At 33.3% G+C, this 19,818-nt stretch overlaps 2 protein-coding genes across 2 annotated transcripts in view; one reads left to right on the top strand and one right to left on the bottom strand.

Moving 5' to 3' along the window:
- Positions 1-677, top strand: part of LOC110039008 (P-loop NTPase domain-containing protein LPA1-like) — a 17,365-nt gene extending 16,688 nt beyond the window's left edge. Inside the window, exon 8 of the transcript XR_002295480.1 lies at positions 404-677. The gene's annotated coding sequence lies outside the window, so the exon portion shown is untranslated. The remainder of the gene's footprint in view (positions 1-403) is intronic.
- Positions 678-1,207: 530 nt separating this feature from the next.
- On the bottom strand, positions 1,208-13,288 carry LOC110039384 (probable protein S-acyltransferase 15; the record flags this gene model as incomplete). The annotated part of the gene is given in 7 exon segments (XM_020744421.1): positions 1,208-1,663; positions 1,754-1,849; positions 1,941-2,039; positions 3,963-4,031; positions 4,857-4,958; positions 5,051-5,143; positions 12,919-13,288. Coding segments are annotated over 7 exon segments (807 nt in total). The 5' UTR covers positions 13,177-13,288.
- Positions 13,289-19,818: the final 6,530 nt, after the last annotated feature.

Genomic DNA, 19,818 nt, shown 5'->3' on the forward strand with positions numbered 1-19,818 from the left:
ATATATATATATATATATATATATATATATATCCTTAAAGAAATGATCGGAAGCGATTATATAACCTCTAAGTATCACCTCCTTAAAATCAACTATATCAGAGGGGATTTGTACCAATGACTTTAGGGGTCTTATATCGTGGATGTCAACCAACAAATCGGGGTACACGACACTATAATAAACTAAATGACTGTGTTATTTTGTTCAGATACAATTTTTTTTTCCTCTTCTTCAAGGTTATAGACATTCCTTAAAATTTAGTTGTGGAGGTCCACATATTAAAATGACAACTATATTCTCCTAGGAAAAAAGTATAAGCCACAGTGTGCTTGTAGTTCACCGAATATTCAGTGATTTTAAATGGCAATGAAATGCTCATCATATTCATATATTTATCTTGCAGAACCAAAAAGGCTCCGGTTTAGGTGAGAGGCGCCTAAGACTAAGTGGTCAATGGATTTTTAGTTCGGTGCACAATTCATTTTCAGCAATTTAATATTTGTAGGTTGTTGCTCTCTTGTTTTTTACTCTTTTTTTATTTACAGCCCATTCAATCTTTTTGGTTGTTAAGTAGGTTTAAAAATTACATGTTCTGTTAAATGCCCGTATGCCCCTATATTTTTACCGCTAAAAAATAATTATAAAATTTGTTACCGCTAAAAAAATAGTTTTGCTTCCGTTAATTTATAAACAGAAAAATTAAATCTTCATAAAATTTTCATCAATCTCACTTACAATTTCAAATCATATACATTGATATTGATTTTATATGCCAAAATATATATATCAACGCTAAATCCACTCAGGCCTTTGCAGTGCACACCATGTGTTGAAAATTAAAAGATTTGGATATTTTATCCAACAATGATGACGAACTGTTTGGAAACCATCAAAAAATGTCACTAATAACATATTCATGGAATGGCCTTACACCATCCTCCAAAGTTTTGCAATATTTCAATATACCATCAATTTAAATATTTACAGAAAAGAGATTCAAATTTTTCAGCTTGAATAGCAAGAACTGAAATTTAGCTCAATCTTTATGACACAAACACCCTCCTCAGACCAACATTGCTGAATTTTCTTCCACAAAGCTAAGCACCATTCAAGCTCTTCTTCCAAACCATAAACATGATCATTTAACCAGATATGGCATTAGATAATTACAAACATGCCACTCAAAATATTGCTACTTACAATCTTGTTTTTTTTTTTTTTTTTTTAACCACTGAATCAATGCATTTAAGGATGCCAAGATCAAACTATTGACCTTGACATGAATTATTGATGTTTCAGAGAACTTAAAAAATTTATGAAAGAGGGTGTTAGATTTATAAATAATAATATTCCAAGTGCCATGTATGAAATTCATTCAAAGAATTTAAACTGCTGTGGCTGTGGCCCCTTCAAAAAAAAAAAAAAAAGATTGCACTGTACGGATAGCTGTCTTGTATTTACTTAGGCACCTAAGAATCAGGTCAGACTGCCAAACATGAAACCTTATTTTCAGTGAAAAGCTCCATAAGCATAAAATGCAAGATCCAGAAAAAGAATCGGAGCAGTATATCATCTAATCATTTGAAATTGGAAAATGGGTGCCAGCATTCACATGCCCAACAGCCAGAGGACAAAACCATTTCAGCAAATTCGAACCCAGATTCTAACAAAGCAAAAACATGTTATAATGATGGAACTTGGTCAGTAAAATGCATAAAAGTCCTAGAAAAATTGTAGTATTGAATGCACATACCGATTTAAGATTACTATATACACCGAGGTCGAAAGGATGCCGATAATTTTGACCGCACTTCTTGGCTAGCCAGACGGCCCGCGCCGCCTCTCGATACTGAGTGTGGATTTACGGAATGGCGATGGGTGAGCGAAGTTTGATTTGATAAGGAAGAATGCTGCAGAAAGTTAATGAAGAGCCGACTGACCTCTATGGTAGTAAGATTTTTTGATAGGAGATAGATGTGCCAGGCAAAGAGACTGCTGATGGTTATGCTTAAGAGAACCAATGCTAAACCACTCAGAACCTGAAGTATGCAATTAATTGTTAGGAAGATTTAAATATATACCCACTCAATTCCTAACACTAAATTTTAATTTTTTACATGCATGCCACCATACCCATATAAATGACAGTCATAATGATTGTATTTTTTATGTGATATGAAAGATTTGGGCAGTATTAATATAAAAATAAGAGTCCCCTAATCGTTAAGAGCATGCATGTAAAATACAGCACAGTTTTATTTGTGTGATCTAATAGCCATATCATGGAGGAAATGGTCAAGTTCCTACCTAGAGCAACATGGAAGTCACAAGTTTATTTGTATAATAGAGAAACAATGCTAAATTTACAAATCTCTCCCCCTGATCATGTAGTTGCAGGAGATTTGAGCATTTAAGGCCACTTATGTTTCTTCAAGGCTTAATATCCACATGGCACATCATATTGAAACCACAGATCATAACATCATGTCATAATTGTAGTAATCACATATGTTACTTGAAATATATAAAAAAAAAGGAGAATTTACCGCTCAATTCCTATGTATCTACATATCTAACACCTAAACTTTAACTTTTACATACATGTCATCTTACCTATGCATGAAATGGTGTATTTCACTTTTTAAAAACTAAAATAGTGGTATTTTTAATGTAATCTGAAAGATTTGGGTGGTATAAATGTAAAAAAATATAGTTGTTAGATATGTAAATACATAGGAATCGGGTGGTATGTATGTAAAAGCCGCTAAAAGAAAATGAAAACTTTGATGTACCTCAAACTCAAATCATACAAAAACATAAAAAATAAAAAATCCCGGCCACATCTGTTGGACCAATCATTATGAGCAGCATGAGCTCTGGATAAAAACATTTTTCTCACAATTTATGATACATGATTATATCATGGACTTCCGTGCAACGATAATTATGATCGAGTCATCGAAGGTGTGTATTTACTTCATCTTCATTGAGAAATTTAAACATCCTACACAATTCTTATTCACACACATATTCAACACTCAAAGTTTGATAATTAGATTTACAACACCATGGTATTATAATGCATGAAAAGTTGTATTTCACTTTTATAAAGACAGTGATGATGGTATTTTGCATGTGATGTTAAAGATTCTAGTAGCATGCATGTAAATATGAATCTTTAGATATTAATATGTAAATACATAAGAATTAAGTGGTATTTATGTAAATGCACCATGTTTATAAAGCCTTAGTTGTGTTTCTGGAATGGTTGATCGTATCAATTGGTCCTCCTTCAAATGGTATAAATGCAACTTATGGAAATGGAAGCCCAAGTGATAAGATAAATTTAGAAGATTGTCAGGAGGAGAAGATAAAATTGCAATGTTTCATCATATAGAATAGAATTATGGACTTGCATTTAGTTTTGAGCTTTTTGGCGCAGTTGATATTTTGAGCACTGGAAATTGAAAGAAGAAGCTTTTTGTACTTCTTTCTGGAGCAAATTAAACGGGTTGAATTTTGAACAACTACAGAAATTTTAGAGCACCGCAATAACAGAGCAAAATTATCAAACCAAAGGAAAATTCTGAGCAATCAAAAGTTGAAGAAAAGTTGTAACTTTTATTCAAGGGGCATTTATATACATACCACCTAATTCCTTTGTATTTATATATCCAACACTTAACACTTAACTTTTTTACATTTATACCACCCAAATATTTCATATCACATAAAAAAATACCACCATTTTAACTTTTAAAAAGTAAAATACACATTTTTCATGCATAGATAAGATGGCATATATGTAAAAATTGAAGTTCAGATTTGAATATGTAAATGCATAGGAATTGAGCGGTGTGTACGTAAATCTTTCTTTATTCTAATTCTATAAAAAAAATTATTATTTCTTTTTTTTTTTTTTCTTGAACTGGTCGTATGCGAACAAGATGATTCGCACTCACATTGAAGAGCTTCCAAACCATACTTCTGAAGCCATGTTTCTTGTGGAGTGTATCACAAAAGAAAATTACCTGCAACAATCAAATCTTGAATTACACAAATTATCGATGATATAAGCATTTAGCTGCCCATAGTTTGCTGCAGAAGAGGCGCAAAGCACTTTAAACTTCATTTTCGGGTATTTACATGCATACCACCCTATTCTATATTTACACATCTAACACCTAAACTTTACTTTATACATTTATACCACCTAATCTCTCAAATCCTATCAAAACCATCACTAATTTAATTTCTAAAAAGTGAAATATATGTTTTCATGCATGGGCAAAGTTGCATGTATGTAAAATTGTGAAGTGTGAGTGTTATGTAAATACATAAGAATTGAGTGGTATGTACGTAAATCTTCCCTTTATTTTTTTGTGTTTCGTTAGCTGTTCGTTGAGTTGTTAGAAGGCATCTTTTAACTTCCTTCGCCTCCCTGAAAAGTAAATGCGATCAAAATTAATGTCATTTACCTAATAGGGTCTTGGGTTTGAACTGTAAAGATTTTGCTGCAGTGACAGCAAGTACTAAAAAGAAAGTAAAGAGCTGGGAACAACACTGATTCTAAGAATAATTTATAGGGGCATTTACATACATACCACCCAATTCCTTTGTATTTACATATGTAATACTTTATTTTTTACAATAATAACACCCAAATCGTTCTTATCAAATAAAAAGTAACACCATTTTAACTAAAAAAAAGGTGAAATTCACCTTTTCATGTATAGGTTAGGTGGCACGAATGTAAAAAATGAAGTTTAGGTATTAGATATGTAAATACATAGGAATTGAGTGGTATATATGTAAATCTTCCTAATTTATAAACCGAGTATGTCAAATTAACCAACCGTAGAATAGATGGACGCAGCTGAGCCATAAAAGATGCAGCCAATAAAGGACTTATAATTTGCATATCCCACACAATTACCAATCCAAGAACAGTGATGATCCTGCAATATGTAAAAAGTGCAACACCAAATACAATTAGAATACTGATTTAGAAGGTGCGCATGATGAAGAGCAGATAGTTTTTTTTACATACCATTTTCAGAACACACCTTCTGCAAACCCTGCAATGATGTGCACGGGGTGGCTTATAAGCACAGCACTTGTCACAATATTGAGATTTACCCTTCTGGAAAACAATGTAAATCTTTAGGACCAAAAAGAAAAAAAAAGAAGAATGAAAGTATAATTTAAAGTATATAAGAAGGGTCTCACTAAAATGATCTCTCTCTCTCTCTCTCTCTCTCTCTCTCTCTATATATATATATATATAAGGAATGCCCAGAGGCTATTAGACGTGCCCTGTTCATCCCTAGGTGTGCTAAATATTCAAGTACCGCACCCTACTACACAAGAGGGATTCGAACCCAAAACCTTGAGGGGATTTACAACCTTCAAAGAGGCTGCTCTCCAACAGACAACGGAACGTGCGCACACACACACATACAGATATGTATGTGTGTGTGTGTGTGTGTGTGTGTGTGTGTGTGTGTGTGTGTGTGTGTGTGTGTGTGGTGGTTTAGGGGTCGGGGGGGTCATGTATCTGGTCTGTTGGTTGACACCTACGGTATAAGACCCTTCAGGTCGAGAGTTCGAACCAAGGATTAACATTAGTACAAAAAAATGAACTATATATAAATAGCAAACTACTCTTCCTACTCTCTTTGGCTGGCAATTGGAGGCTCATATAATAGCCTCTAGTCATTCCTTTTGAAATATATATATATATTCAGGTCGGGAGTTCGAACCCCATACATATCCGGTCTGTTGGTTGACATCTACAGTATAAGTCCCTTCAGGTCGGGAGTTCGAAATCCCCTCTGACACAGTTGGTCTTAAGGAGGGGTACTTGAATTGTTAGGCACATTAGGGGTGGCTGGAGGCTCATATAATAGCCTCTAGCCATTCCTTTTGATATAATATATATATCCGGCCTGTTGGTTGATATTTACGGTATAAGACCCTTCAGGTCGGGAGTTCGAATCCCCTCTGGCAAAGTTGGCCTTAAGGAGGGGTACTCGAATTGTTAGGCACATTAGGGGTGGCTGGAGGCTCATATAATAGCCTCTAGCCATTCGTTATTTTATATATATATATATGAGGACATGTAACAATATATATATATAATTGATGGCTACAAAGTATAATTTAATGAGGCGGTTGGTAGGTGGTAAGTGGTGGCCAATAAACAAGTAATATCCAACGAATAATTCTTGCCCTTATTCATTAAAGTAACTTGTACTCAAGTCAATGTAGCTCAAACATAAAGGTCAATCGATATCTATAAAAAAAATTAAGGTTAACATATGGTAAAAATTGCACTAATGCCAATTTAATATGACCCAATAAAGGAAGTAGAATTACAGGCAAATAGAAATAGACATTTCACAATGAAGGTTTTAAAAGGCAAAATCAAGAATTGAGGTATTTACTCTTAGTGAGGCAAGGTGTGGACTTAAGTAGATCGAGACCTAAGCTTCAAAATATAAAAATAAAAACTCCTAATTTAAAAATAACATATGAATTATTATATCATAACAAAGAAAATTGCAATGTTCTCTTTAGGAAAAGAGAATGAGCATATTTTTAATAAGAAACAATAACATTATCATATAATAAAATTTTAACACGATAATAGAAATTAAAGAAACCCTTATCGTGTATTATAAGAAGAAAATAATAATAATTGTTAGCATTTGAGAATAGAACTTCATACTTTCATTAATAGAAAAAGGGAGATAAATACATATTATATGACCCAAATAAAATAAAAGACATAAATTCAAAAGTAAACCAACTAGGAAATACATAAATATGAAAATTAAAAAATAAAGGAAACAAATAAAAGCTAATAATAACTGCAATAGTAATTGGCCTATAATAAGGCTAATAATTCTAATACTCCCCCTCAAGTAGAAGCATAGATGTTCATCATGTTCAACTTGAATTTGAAGTCATCAAACAATGGCCGAGAAAGATTCTTAGTAAGAATATATGTTAATTGACCATAAGATGAGAAAAATGGAATACAACTCTCCCCTAAATCAAGCTTCTCCTTGATGAAGTATCTGTCAGTCTCTATATGTTTAGCGCTATCATGCTGGAGTGGATTATGGGCAATGCTAATGACGACTTTATTATCACGGAACAGCTAAAGAGGAGCAAAGATCGACATACTTCATTCACGGAACAACCACAGAGCTTCACAAATAACCAATCACATGGAGCGAAACTTGACTTCAGTACTGTTTCGAGCAACAACTGACTATTTTTTATTTTTCCACGTGACAATATTTCCCCTCACAAATGATATCCTAAGGCAGATCGCTAAACATGGACAAATCAGAACTAATCCGCATTTGTATAAACATCAATAGAAAAAGAGGTGTGGTGCTAGAAACACAAACCTAAGCCCAGTTTTAAGTAGTGAAAGATTTTGTGGACAACTCAAAGATTGTGATCATAGGGATTATGCATGAATTGGCTCGCAATACCTACTGCGTGGCAAATGTCGCGGTGACGCAATTTATAGATCTAGAATCAAGCTTACTACGATTAGGGCAGTGTTCCAAACAAAGGATGTGCACTCAAAAATTTTGGGTCGAGTTGTAAGTAAATGATTTGTGGGGAAACATGGCATCAAGATGGCTAATGGAGTTCTAAAGTTATGAATTTTTGTATAGACTATATTGATATGTGATAGTAAGCACGGCATTAGTCCAAACTTTTTCGAGACATTAAATTGAAACATAATGGAACAAACCACTTTAACAAGGTGTCAGTTTTTTCTCTTTGCTACCCCATTCTGTTGAGGTGTGTTTGTACATGAGCTATATGATGGGGGATACCCTTACTTATCAAGAGTTCACCTAAAATAGATTTAAAAATTTCACAACCATTATCGATTTGTAGTACTTGAATTAACACTTTGAATTAAGTCAAAATGAGAGAGAGTTTTTGAAGGTGCTAGTAGCTTCAGATTTATTTTTTAAGATATAGACCTATGTCATTCGAGTGTGATCATCAATTAAGGTAAGGAACCATCGTCTATTAGTATAGCCAGGGGTACGATAGAGCCCCGCAAGTCAATGTAAATAAGTAAAAAATGATCATAAGACATGTAGGGGTGGGGTGGATAGGGGAAGCAATAATGTTCAGCTAATTGAAAAATCTCACATTTAAAGTTAGCAAAACTTTTACTAGTAAACATCGACGGATATAATTGTTTTAAATATTAGAAACTCGAATGACCCAAACAATAATGTAACAACATAATAACGCATTCATTGGTTCGAGAAAAACTACAACTACTGGGAGAAGTACCCCATTCTTCATGGCTTTCCTATTGGAAGAAGAGGAGCCCGACTACCTGCATAGCAGTTCTAATCATCCTCCCCAAACAACGATCCTGAAAACAAAACATCGGGAGAAAAATTACGCGATCCATGTCATGTGTCAGCTTACTAACAGATAACAAGTTAAACTTCAACAAGAGGACATGTAACACCGTTCTAGAGTTAGACCGGTTGTATGTTAATATAATTGACAATTTACCAGCAATAGAGTAACATGAGTCATCAACAATTTTAATTGTATATTTCCCAGAGCATGGATAATATGTTGAGAAAGCTTGAGAGCATCCAGTCATGTGGTCTGTGACATCTGAATCAATGATGAATGGACTAGAAAAAAAAAAGTGAGAGTCATAGGAGTGATACCATGACGGATGTGGAAGGTTGACGAGCCAAAAGTGAAATGACTGGATTCAAGTGGTTTGACTAATTGCTCCATCCGACTCTTAAGAGAATCGGGTGATTCCAGGGTGTTACGAATGATAGATGGTTGAACCGTAGCAGATTCAGTTACCGTAGTGAGACCCTTACCTGAGAGAGATTTGGTCGAGTGTTTGTACATTCGTTTCCCGTGGAGTTTTCAACACTTGTCTCGAGTATGGTTGGGTTCATGACAGTAATCACAAGTCTTGTTTCGCCTTGTAGATCTTTTTGAAAACCCTGTAAAGTTGGCTTGAGTTTCCTACATCCGAGAAGGTATCCCGAACTAAAGTCCATTGGGCATTGGTTGAAGGAAGAAACATATGCAAAAGGCCAATCCCAGTTTCTATGGAGTTAATCAGTCATGACATGACCATGAAATTCTCCACTTTATACATTGAGTTAGTTATAAAAGGTTCACGAATCATTCTCGTCAGATAGTCAAATTTCTCGTATCCCTTGATGAACAAGAACACGGCTTCGGACCATTGAAGAAAATTAGAACCGCTCAGTTTATGTGTGGTGATTGGGAAGTTCATTTGGTTTTCCGATCCTCCGATCTACGAAGTGATAGAGACAGGTGTCGACCCTCCGGTGGACTCAAGTACCCCGTCAGGAAAGGCTCGGTGGTGGAATAGTCTGTCGTGATTCTAACAAAGCCAAATTGGATGTTGGGTTGCTGAGAAATGGAATATTTTGGATGTTGAACAAAGGAACCTGGCTAGAAAAAGTAGGCAAGGAAAAATTCAGCTGGCTAGAGAAAGCTCAGGTCGGCAGAAAGAAATCTCAGCGATCGGAATAGGCCGATGGAGGCAACAAGGAGGCGAACCAGCCTATTTTCTGCAACAAAAAGAATTTCAGCGGCTGGAATAGGCCCACAAACGCAACGGAGGCAACCTAACTTATTTTTTGTGGCTGGAACAAGTCGGCAGAAGTGTGGGAAGTCTTGCAGCATCAAGGAGGCCTAGCAAATGCAAAGGCGGCAAACCAACCTATTTTCTGTTGCTGGAACAGACCGGCAGAAGCAAGGTGGCGCGACAAAGAAGCACCTGCAAGTGCCAGCGCTAATCCTGGAGGCAAAAAACCTGCAAGGAGAGCCTTACAAGTGGTCGGCGGCTAGGTTAGTAGCTCTAAGGTCAGAACATTGCTCTGATACCATGTTAACATTTGAGAATAAAACTTCATACTTTCATTGATAAAAGAAAAAAGATAAATACATATTATAGGACCCAAATAAAAGGAAAGACAAATTCAAAAATAAACCAACTAGGAAATACAAAAATATGAAAATAGACAAATAAAGGAAGCAAATAAAAGTTAATAGTAATTACAGCAATAATTAGCCTATAATTAGGCTAATAATTCTAATAATAACCATAAAAAATCATAAACAATACTATTTTAACACAATAGTAACAACAATAATAACATGTATGGGATTCACCTAATGCTCCGACTCATCATTCTAACAAGTTTTTTATTATGGTTTGCGGTTTTAGAATATTAAATCATTAGTGAATAATAGATTTTACATTCTTTATACTGAAAGGGACAGAAATCAAAAGAAATATATCGGCATTCTCTTATTTTCACTAACTTTTAAGCTAGAGGACCCAAATGAAATATTTATTACTTTTCTACCCCATTATTTTTTTCTCTTTAACATTTCCTGATAAATATCCTTGATATACTATTTTCTTTAACTAATTAATATATTTTGCTTTGAATAAAAAATAGCCTGCAGAATATGTGAAGAACCTAGGCACCTTTAGAATCGTACTTGTTAGGATCTTCTAGCAATGGATGTTCAAGAATTTCACCCTGATGTCACGCCCTAGTGTTTATCATGCAACTTGAAATATGTTTCAATAGGCCTTAACCTCTGATATAATTGTTGAGACCTTCTAGTAGATCTGCAGGGGTAATATTGCCCGGATGTCACAATTTGGTGGTCATTGAGCGATGTTCTCATTGGTTGGATTTTATAATAATAAGAGGTTATATCTCCCACGTTTTGATGGCAAAAAATCCATTCATCATCATATTCTCCCAGGCACTTTTTTTTCCAAGTGTGCACAGTTGTCCAAGTGGTGGCCTTACTACTATTAAGCTTTCTTTATTCACCTCATTCTTTAGCGGCTTGGAGAACTTTAAAAATAAAAAAAGAGACAAACTCCCTCCCTCTGTTTGCGCTGCCTTCGGGTGGGTTCGCAAGGAACTTCCTAAAGTACTTTTTTCATCTTTCAGGCTAATTCTTTTAACCAATGTAAATTGTAGAATTATTAATAATTGGAATGCTAGCTCCTACCTTAGGTGCCTCCTCTTGTATTCTAAGGCGAAGTTTTGGATTCTCAATCCAAAGATGAGCATTTTTCTTTCTTTCCAATTCTCCATAGTGCTTTAGTACTAGAGGAATAAGCCTATGAATCATGCTTTCTTGGTGCAAAAGGGTAGTTCCATGAAAGCATCAGAAGTTCATGATAGTTGGTCAAACCAATGATCATAGACTTTATTTCAGCTCGAAAGCCCTCTTCTTTATAGCCTAGGCCTTCACAATTGATAATCTTAAAAAGATTGAACCCTTCTAAGGAGCAACCTCGGTAGCAGTAACATTGACATTAGAAGTTTCCACAAATTGACATCTCAACTACTTGGTAATAATAACATTAGACGCCTTCCTTTGATCGAGAGATGGACCCAAGTGATTAGCTGAATAGTCTTCAGCAGGAGCCTCTAGGCTGATACAATTTCAATGGTCATAGTGGTGGGGGAAATCATTGTTGTTTTTGAGGGAGTGCTGAACTAAAGGTAGCTCTATCAACACAAATATATTAGCAACCTCTATGCTTTTCATTAGTTTGTATCACTTGTTTTAAAACTTCTAAAGTTGTACAAAAATGCAATTAGCTTATTGAAGAATAAAAGAGTATCATGAATCTAAGCCAACAAATTTAAACACGAACAAGAACAAAACTCAAACTTGTACTGATATCAAACCGACTTACGAGAGAAATCTTAACTAGACACAACACAGAAAGTTAAACACGAAAGTAACATGAAATAAGACATAAAAGAAATTTATATTATTTTAAGATTAACTATCATTTTTAAATTGGATAACATAAGAGGTGAAAATTTTCAGTCACAAATTAAAAATAGAAAAAATGATGCTATACAACTTGAGCCAAAAGGGTTGAAACCAATCACATGTCCGGTCCAAGTGAGCTAGCCTAAACTCGAAATAAAAAATTTCCAATTTTAACTCAAGCTAACTACAACTTGAGTCAAAAGTGATTAATTTTGAGCTAATTTGGATAAAAATATATTGATTTTATAAAATATTTGTTTGATCACGAATTAAAATTATTCAAAATTATTTATAAGGAGGTGCTATCAAACACATGCACAAATGAATCAGATCAAAGGAGTCAACATGGCCCATGATACCCCCTAAACCCTATCCATTTATGTTAAAACAGCTCGACCTACCGATTTTAAAGGAGAGGGAGAAATTCAAGGGGAGGTGAGCTAAGAAAACTCTAACCGAGACTCTTACGTGCATGTATCCTAAGTCAAGCTGACTCAAACTTATTTCAAGCGATCTCGTTTTCAATTCAAAGCACATCAATTTTGATTTTGGATTGATTAAAATTTTAGCAATTATGGAGCAAATTTTGAGTTCCAAACATATTTTCCACCCTTAATCATTCTATGTGTCACAATTGTAGCTTTCAATTCCATTCTTGCATTCAGCCGATTCACAGTGAGCAATAACCTATTATCGGAGAATTAAACTAACATCGAAACTAAGCTGAAAGAAACATTTAAATCGAACAAATTCCAACGAATAATTCAACAACTAATATGAATAATGATTCAACACTTAACCACCAAAGAACCTTATCCAAACTAAAATACCATTCCCAACCAGCTAAATCAAAGCTATATATTCCCCCCAAACAAACTCTCTCACTCCGGGACTCCTTAAACAGATAGAACTGAGCAAAAATTGCTAGCACAAATACAATCTACTTCAAACCCAATAAGCTTCGATCTGTAAACTCAAATCACAATAAAATACAGCACAAAAACGAAACTAACTCATTCAATCATAGACAATGAAGAAGCTTACGTCCGTTTGAGGGTTTTCCATCTCAGGGGCGAAAGAAGAGGGCACACCGCCGGGATCGATGAAGACCGACGCCAAGAACGCAATAAGGCACATAAATGTGAGAAAACTAAAGATAATCGCGTTCGTTAACCCTAAAGAAGAATTCAAGGAAAGCCAATCTTGCAAGAGCACGAACACCGTGGCGCAATAGACGTAGAACATCATGAAGATGACGGTAAGAACGGGTAGAGACATGAACTTGCCCTTCTTTCCTCCCATTTTCCAGATCGAATTCAGAGATCTGAATGGAAACCCGGGATGGAAGCCGGAGCTTCTACTGCCGGGTGAGCTGTTCGAAATTTCGGAACATTTACATACATATCATTTAAGTCATGTGTATCTACCTTTATACATTCTTTCATAACCTATTAAAAACATAACTAGGGTAGGATGGTATGCATGTAAAATCTGAAATTTATGTGATCAATATGTAAATACATAAGAATTGAGTGGTATGCCTGTAAATCCTTTAAATTTAAAATAATAATAAAAAGGACTGATTATTTCACTTTTTAAAGTCAAGGAAATAACCTTTTAAAAATTAGTTATATATATGAGATGAAAATTTGATTTTTATGATAAAATGAGGTTTGGAAAATAATTTTTCCTGACATCAATAAATTAAATAAAATAGAAATATTATATTCATGCAATGTCACGATCCAATCAAGGGTTTAGAATTTTTAATATATAAATATGTAATTAGGAGGTGAAAATCGATGAAGAGATTTAAAATTGTAAGAAAATCACATATCTGGCTTTAAGTATACTATAAAAAATTACTTTAATGAGTTATTTAGGGCTTTTAAGAATTTTTAAGAAGGATATAAGGTTTATATTGATTCATAATGAGCTAAACAAGATTTTGCCAAAACTTTAATATAAAAAGAAAAAAATAAATAAAAAGTTAATTTATTATTAATTTGAATTGAATATCTCAATAACTCAATAAAAAAAATATTAAAATCAATAGCTCAATATAACAAAATGACCTAGTAAAATTTTATAATATCACTAGTTCATATATATATATAGTAAGTCAAACTGAGGGTTAATCTTACAATGTATAGGAATAGTTATTTATGCTTCAGATGTGATGTACAGTGAATTTGACTTCATTGGTCTCCATCCCCCCTGATCTCTTCCAACTTTTCATATCATAGGACTTATGCATTTTGGCATCATATTCTATTTTATTATTATTATTATTATTATTATTATTATTATTATTATTATTATTATTTTCAGGACGATATAGCCAATTATATCCATGATTATAAGATAAATTCAATATGTAGAAATTGAGAAATATATCGAGTAAATTGCTATCACTTGTCGTTGCCTTCTAAGATTAAGGGTCTGTTTCGGGCAGCTTATAAGTGTGGGCGGCGTTTTCAAAACGCCGCCGTACCGTTTGGTTCGCGCTTTTCGCTAGCTTACCCGAAACTGTGTTTGGGTTTTAACACTAAATGCGAGCCGCGGATTAACCCTTATGGCCCGCGGGCAGACCGCAATTCAAGATAAGCAGCTTATCCTAAAACGCACAAGGTCCCCCAAACGGACCCTAAGGTTGAATTTTTCCTTGTGAAAGAAACAACAGATCTTAGCTTAAATAATAAATGAAAGGTTATAAATGTAAATATGAAAGTTTATGTCATATGTATAAATATAAATGAATTGCGTGGTATGCATGTAAATTTCCCATAATAATAGATTTGAACTATTTGAAAATGATGGCTTTAAAGGTACGCCTTATCCGTCCAATGTAATTCACTGCTGATTAATTATTTATCTATAGCTGTTTTTTTTTTTTAAATATTAAAATTTACACTTATAAATAAAATAAAATCAAGGAAAAATAATTTTATTTATTTTAAAATATCGTATATAAATATTTTTATCTTTAATTTTGGCACATAAAAATTGTGAAATAAAAAAATAATTAAGCAAAACGAAATTAATTTGGAAAAAATTATATGAAATTATTCATGAAAAATAGGTTTAAAAAGAAAATGGACAAGGTAATGATTCTGCCGACCACGTGGTCCTGCTTGCAAATAATTTATTGTCACTTGGAAAAACTCGAACGTGACATCACCAAATCAATCATTCTAATTTATTTGCATAAATCCTCATTTAATTTATTGTTTTTTAATAAATAATCTATTCCAATTTTTATAATTGTTAATAAATTACTATTGATGAGAGTTAGAATATTTATGGAAGTAAAGTAAATGATTATTTATTAACATTACACAAGAATTCAACTCACAATCACATGAAAGAAAATAAATGATAATGACATCAAAAGTTCTTACACAAAAACCTATAAAGAGTAAACCACGGGGTCTAACCCATATGTAAAAATTTAATATATATTGATAATTACAGAGACCATATGTCCCACGAACTAAAAAATATTGCTAGGTTTTTCAAGTTACAATGTCAACAGACGGTTTCCGATCAGTGGTGGCCAATAGTGATTGTTGGTGATCGACGGTAGTCAGAGGTCGAAGACAGTCGGTGGTGGTTGACGACGATAATAGTGTTTGACGACGGTTAATGCTTGTTGACGGTGGTCGACGGAATCAGCGGTGGTTGGTTGTGATCAACGGCAGTCGGTGAGTGTCAACGGTTGTCTGCGGTAGTCAACAGTGGTCGACAGCGACCAACGACGATCGACGGTGAGAAAGATGGTGTTGGACTTCAGCTAATTCTCAAATTTTTATTTTTTTTTCAAGCCTCCACCAGCCTCCTCTCATGAGAGGGGTGGAGTTATATTTATATTGGTGTGGTGTATTTAATGTAAAAATATGAACCACTGATCGAACAGTCTGGAGAGTTTCCTTTGATTAAACAGCGTTTAATGGACATTTGAGTGTCTTAAGGATGTCATAATTGAGCAATCTTTGGCCCGTTGGCTTCATCTTATCGGGATGCTCGATTCGACTATATGTTTGCTAGATTTGACATTAATTTAACCTTCTAAATATATCCGAAAAACTTTCTAAGTGTAGTTTTATGACTTGATCTAAGCTTGATTTGACTCGGATTAGACTATTTTTGGTAACTCTGGGGTTTTTAATTATGCCCGAAAAACTTTCAATTAACCTTATTTTTGTAGAGCCGGTCATTTTAACTGTAAGTTTGCTTAAATTATAGTTCTGGATTAGTGTTTATCGAATATTTCTTGCTAAAAAATCACATCGAGATCTATATCATATCTTGAGATTCGTGGAGGATGATGGGAATTGGGTGGAGATATATCAATTCTATTTTATACACAATGGCCATAAATCTTAAAATACGAAAGTTGATGATATTCCAACGATAATATCAGGAATTAATAGAAAATTCTATTACTAATAAATAATTATCATACTCTTCAAAAAGTTGTGGTTAAATTAGATAAATATTCTATAAAATTTTCTAATTATTTTTTTAGATTAAAAGAAATTTAAAGATTATTAGAAGCGTGTGTTGAATAATAAATTTAAATTTCAAAACAAATTAAATAAAGCTAAAACTGAATTTTCTCTTTTATTTGAAATATGTTATTTAATTGAATTAATAGCTATTTAGCACAAATTTAAAATTTTCTTATGATTTCTCATAATATTTATCTAAATTTTGTTTACATGGATAACCAATTTATAAGAACGTATGGCTATGTGCTCTCAACTGAATTTAATATATTTCATAAATTTAAATACTTTACCATATTTATTTATCGTGTAATTACGTTGCAATATTTTCAATTTTTAAAATAAAATATTATAATATTTTATTTAATATCTATGCTTATATTTTTTTGTGTGTGTTTTATAGTTTGTTAGTAGAGCAATCTCTCTGAAGATTGTAAGTCCCCTCAGGTCAAGCATTCAAATCTCCCCGCGTGTAGGGTGTGGTACTCGAATATTTAACACACATAGGGATGACCAGACTCGTCTAATAGCCTCTTACCATTCCTTGAAAATAAAAAAAAAACTATATATATCTTATATTTCTAATAATTGTTGAGTCATTTATTTTTTTCTATTTCTAGATGTTGCAAAACAAAAAAAATTTAAACTTGCATATTATATTTGTGATAACTTAACTGATTTTTTATGATTTTTTTTATTTAAAAAATCTTAAATTATCTTTATTGTTCCCTTATTTTGGTCTAAAATGAATTGATTTCCAAAATCTTGTGCCGTTAATTAATTTCATTCCAATTCAACTTCATTTCTAAATCATATAAATTAAACCAAATATCAACCAAATATGAACCAAATTTATCGAGACAAGTACATAAATACTTCATATATTTAGCCATTTGCATAAACATCTCACAATTTTTATATATTTACATATTTAGCACATAAACTTTAACGATTACATTCATACCACTTAAACCTTCAATACCGCATCAAAGCCATCACTTTTCATACATAAATTTATGACACCAACCGTTATAGCATAAGAATTGTTCGGCATGTATGTGAATTTTTCCTATTTTATAAATTATGTCTCAAAATCTACAGGCGTTTGTTTACTCTGGGCTTGGGCAGGAAAGAGGGCTTTTGAATGGTGGGTTAGTAGTCAGGCCGGCCCAAATAAGTTTTCTTGATTCCGCATTCGGGGCCTATCCACATCATTGTAAGGACTGACCAATAAAAACCCTCCACGTCATCATGTATGGTGCTCGAGTTTGGGATTGGGTACAAGCCGTCCACTCCTCTCTCTCTCTCTCTCTCTCTCTCTCTCCTCCCTTCCTCACTTCCTTCTTCCCATAAATAAATCTGAATCTTCGTAGCCTTTGAACCAAACTCATCTCTCTCTCTCTCTCTTCATCTTTCAGAGCTCTTTTCATAACCACCATGCTCTTGCTTCCTCTCTCTAGCCTATATTTCCATTCAGCTTTCTAGCTATTTCTCAACATCCCTCTCTCTCTCTCTCTCTCTCTCTCTCTCAAGCACAACATTTTCTCAACGATCAGAGAAAGCTGGTGATTGCAGGTGCAGCATCATCAAGATTCACGCAAAGCAAGGGATGAAAATCCCTATCGCGCGAATCTTGATGATGCTGCATCAGCAGTAAGCAGCTATGTATGTCTCCCTCTATTCTTCCCGCAGAAGGTACATGAGCTCCCTAGAGTTCTATTTCGAGAAGGTATGCATAATTATTTTTTATTTTTTTATTTTTTCTTATTTTGTTATCCGATGTGAGTTTTTATTATGTATAGATTAAATGAGAATATTAGAATAATTAACACAATATTTCTCAGTTAAATTTTAAATCTTAAACGAAAGAATATTCAGTGACAGCCATATCTATAATCTCACACAGCCAAAAATGACTTATAGAAGCCTTCCCGTACTAATTACTGGATTAATATGTACTAATATGTGTTATAGAGTCATTATAGATATATAAATATATTACAGTATGGACTCCATGGGATTGATGAGTTAGTCATGTATGGAAGAGAGAAGATGCAGAAGATGATGAGAAAATTTGATTTTTTTACTTAAGAATTGAATCGTGAACAAATAGCTTCTCTGAAATCCTCTGATATTGCAATAATTATGCTTCTGAAGTTCTGAAACGAAGAAGTTTATTGAAGAGACTGACATCAGTGATCACTTTAATTTCTTTGCATTTTCAGCTTTGAATCAGCTGAAGATTTTCTATCTTTTTAGCTGCTTTGTAAGATTCCTTCAAGTCAGGTTACTGTGCCTGTGTTTCTGTTCTTCAAGTTGAAGGATCTGTGAAACAAGTAGGATTGTTACTTGTATGTTCATCATAGTCTTCTTCTTCTTCTTCTTCAACAAGTATATCCAAAATAACTATATATTTAGATAAATTTCAGATGAGAAATTTTTGTGATGGGTGGAGGGTTCAATTAATTGGATTTGCATGATGATTTGTACTTCCTTTGATTGCAAAGATGTTCTTTTGTTATCAAGCTATGCATGACTAATAATTTATTTCTCCACTTTTTATGAGGATTTCATTTTTTAGATTATTATTGTTTGGGATCATCTCTTATGAGTTTTTATTTGGTGTCTCTTTGCATTAAGTGTTGAATATACACTACAAAATTTTTTTTTTCTGCAACTTCTATGCATCCATGTTGTTAGCATTGAGCAACTCTTCAAAGATCAAAGCTTTGATCTCTTATTGTCAATTGTTCTATGAAAAGATAAAAGGTGGAATATTTTTTTTTGCCATATCTATTTCCAGGACTGATCAAGAATATGAGATTTTGGTTAATTACTCAACATTATAGTGTTAAAACAATTACTATTCATTGAGCCTTCGCAGTAAAGTTGATTTCAATGTCAAAGTGTTTCCATCAATCATTATCATTTGGATGCTAAAGGATCCACCCATGTCTACATATGTAAAATTCTATGTAATAACTTTTCCTTATTTACCATTATCTTTGCTGCATGAATTCTTCTTGTTGTGATCATTTGTGGAACTAAAACTTACTAAACATGTACGTGAGAAATGCCTTGCTAAGTTATGACAATTTTTTATATGTTATTTATGTATGGAGTAAAACCTCTGATATGTTGCTCAAAATTTTGTAAAACACTTGCTAGGATTGAACTTTTCAATGATGTACTCATTGATCATTCAATTTTCATGAGGTATGATGCCAAAGGCTGTGTTATACTTATTATTTATGTTAATGACATCCTATTTAATAAAAGTAATTTAATTGTCTTCTCTCAAAGTAAAATTTTATTCACCCATATAATTTATTAGAATTGATATTTCTTTATATTAAAAAGGTATATTATTTATTCTAATGAAAATAATATGTTGCTAATCTTCTTCGGTGCAAGCAAACCAAAAATTCTATATTCA

This window comes from Phalaenopsis equestris, unplaced genomic scaffold (genome assembly GCF_001263595.1).
Source record: "Phalaenopsis equestris unplaced genomic scaffold, ASM126359v1 Scaffold000002, whole genome shotgun sequence".
Taxonomy (NCBI): Eukaryota; Viridiplantae; Streptophyta; class Magnoliopsida; order Asparagales; family Orchidaceae; genus Phalaenopsis; species Phalaenopsis equestris.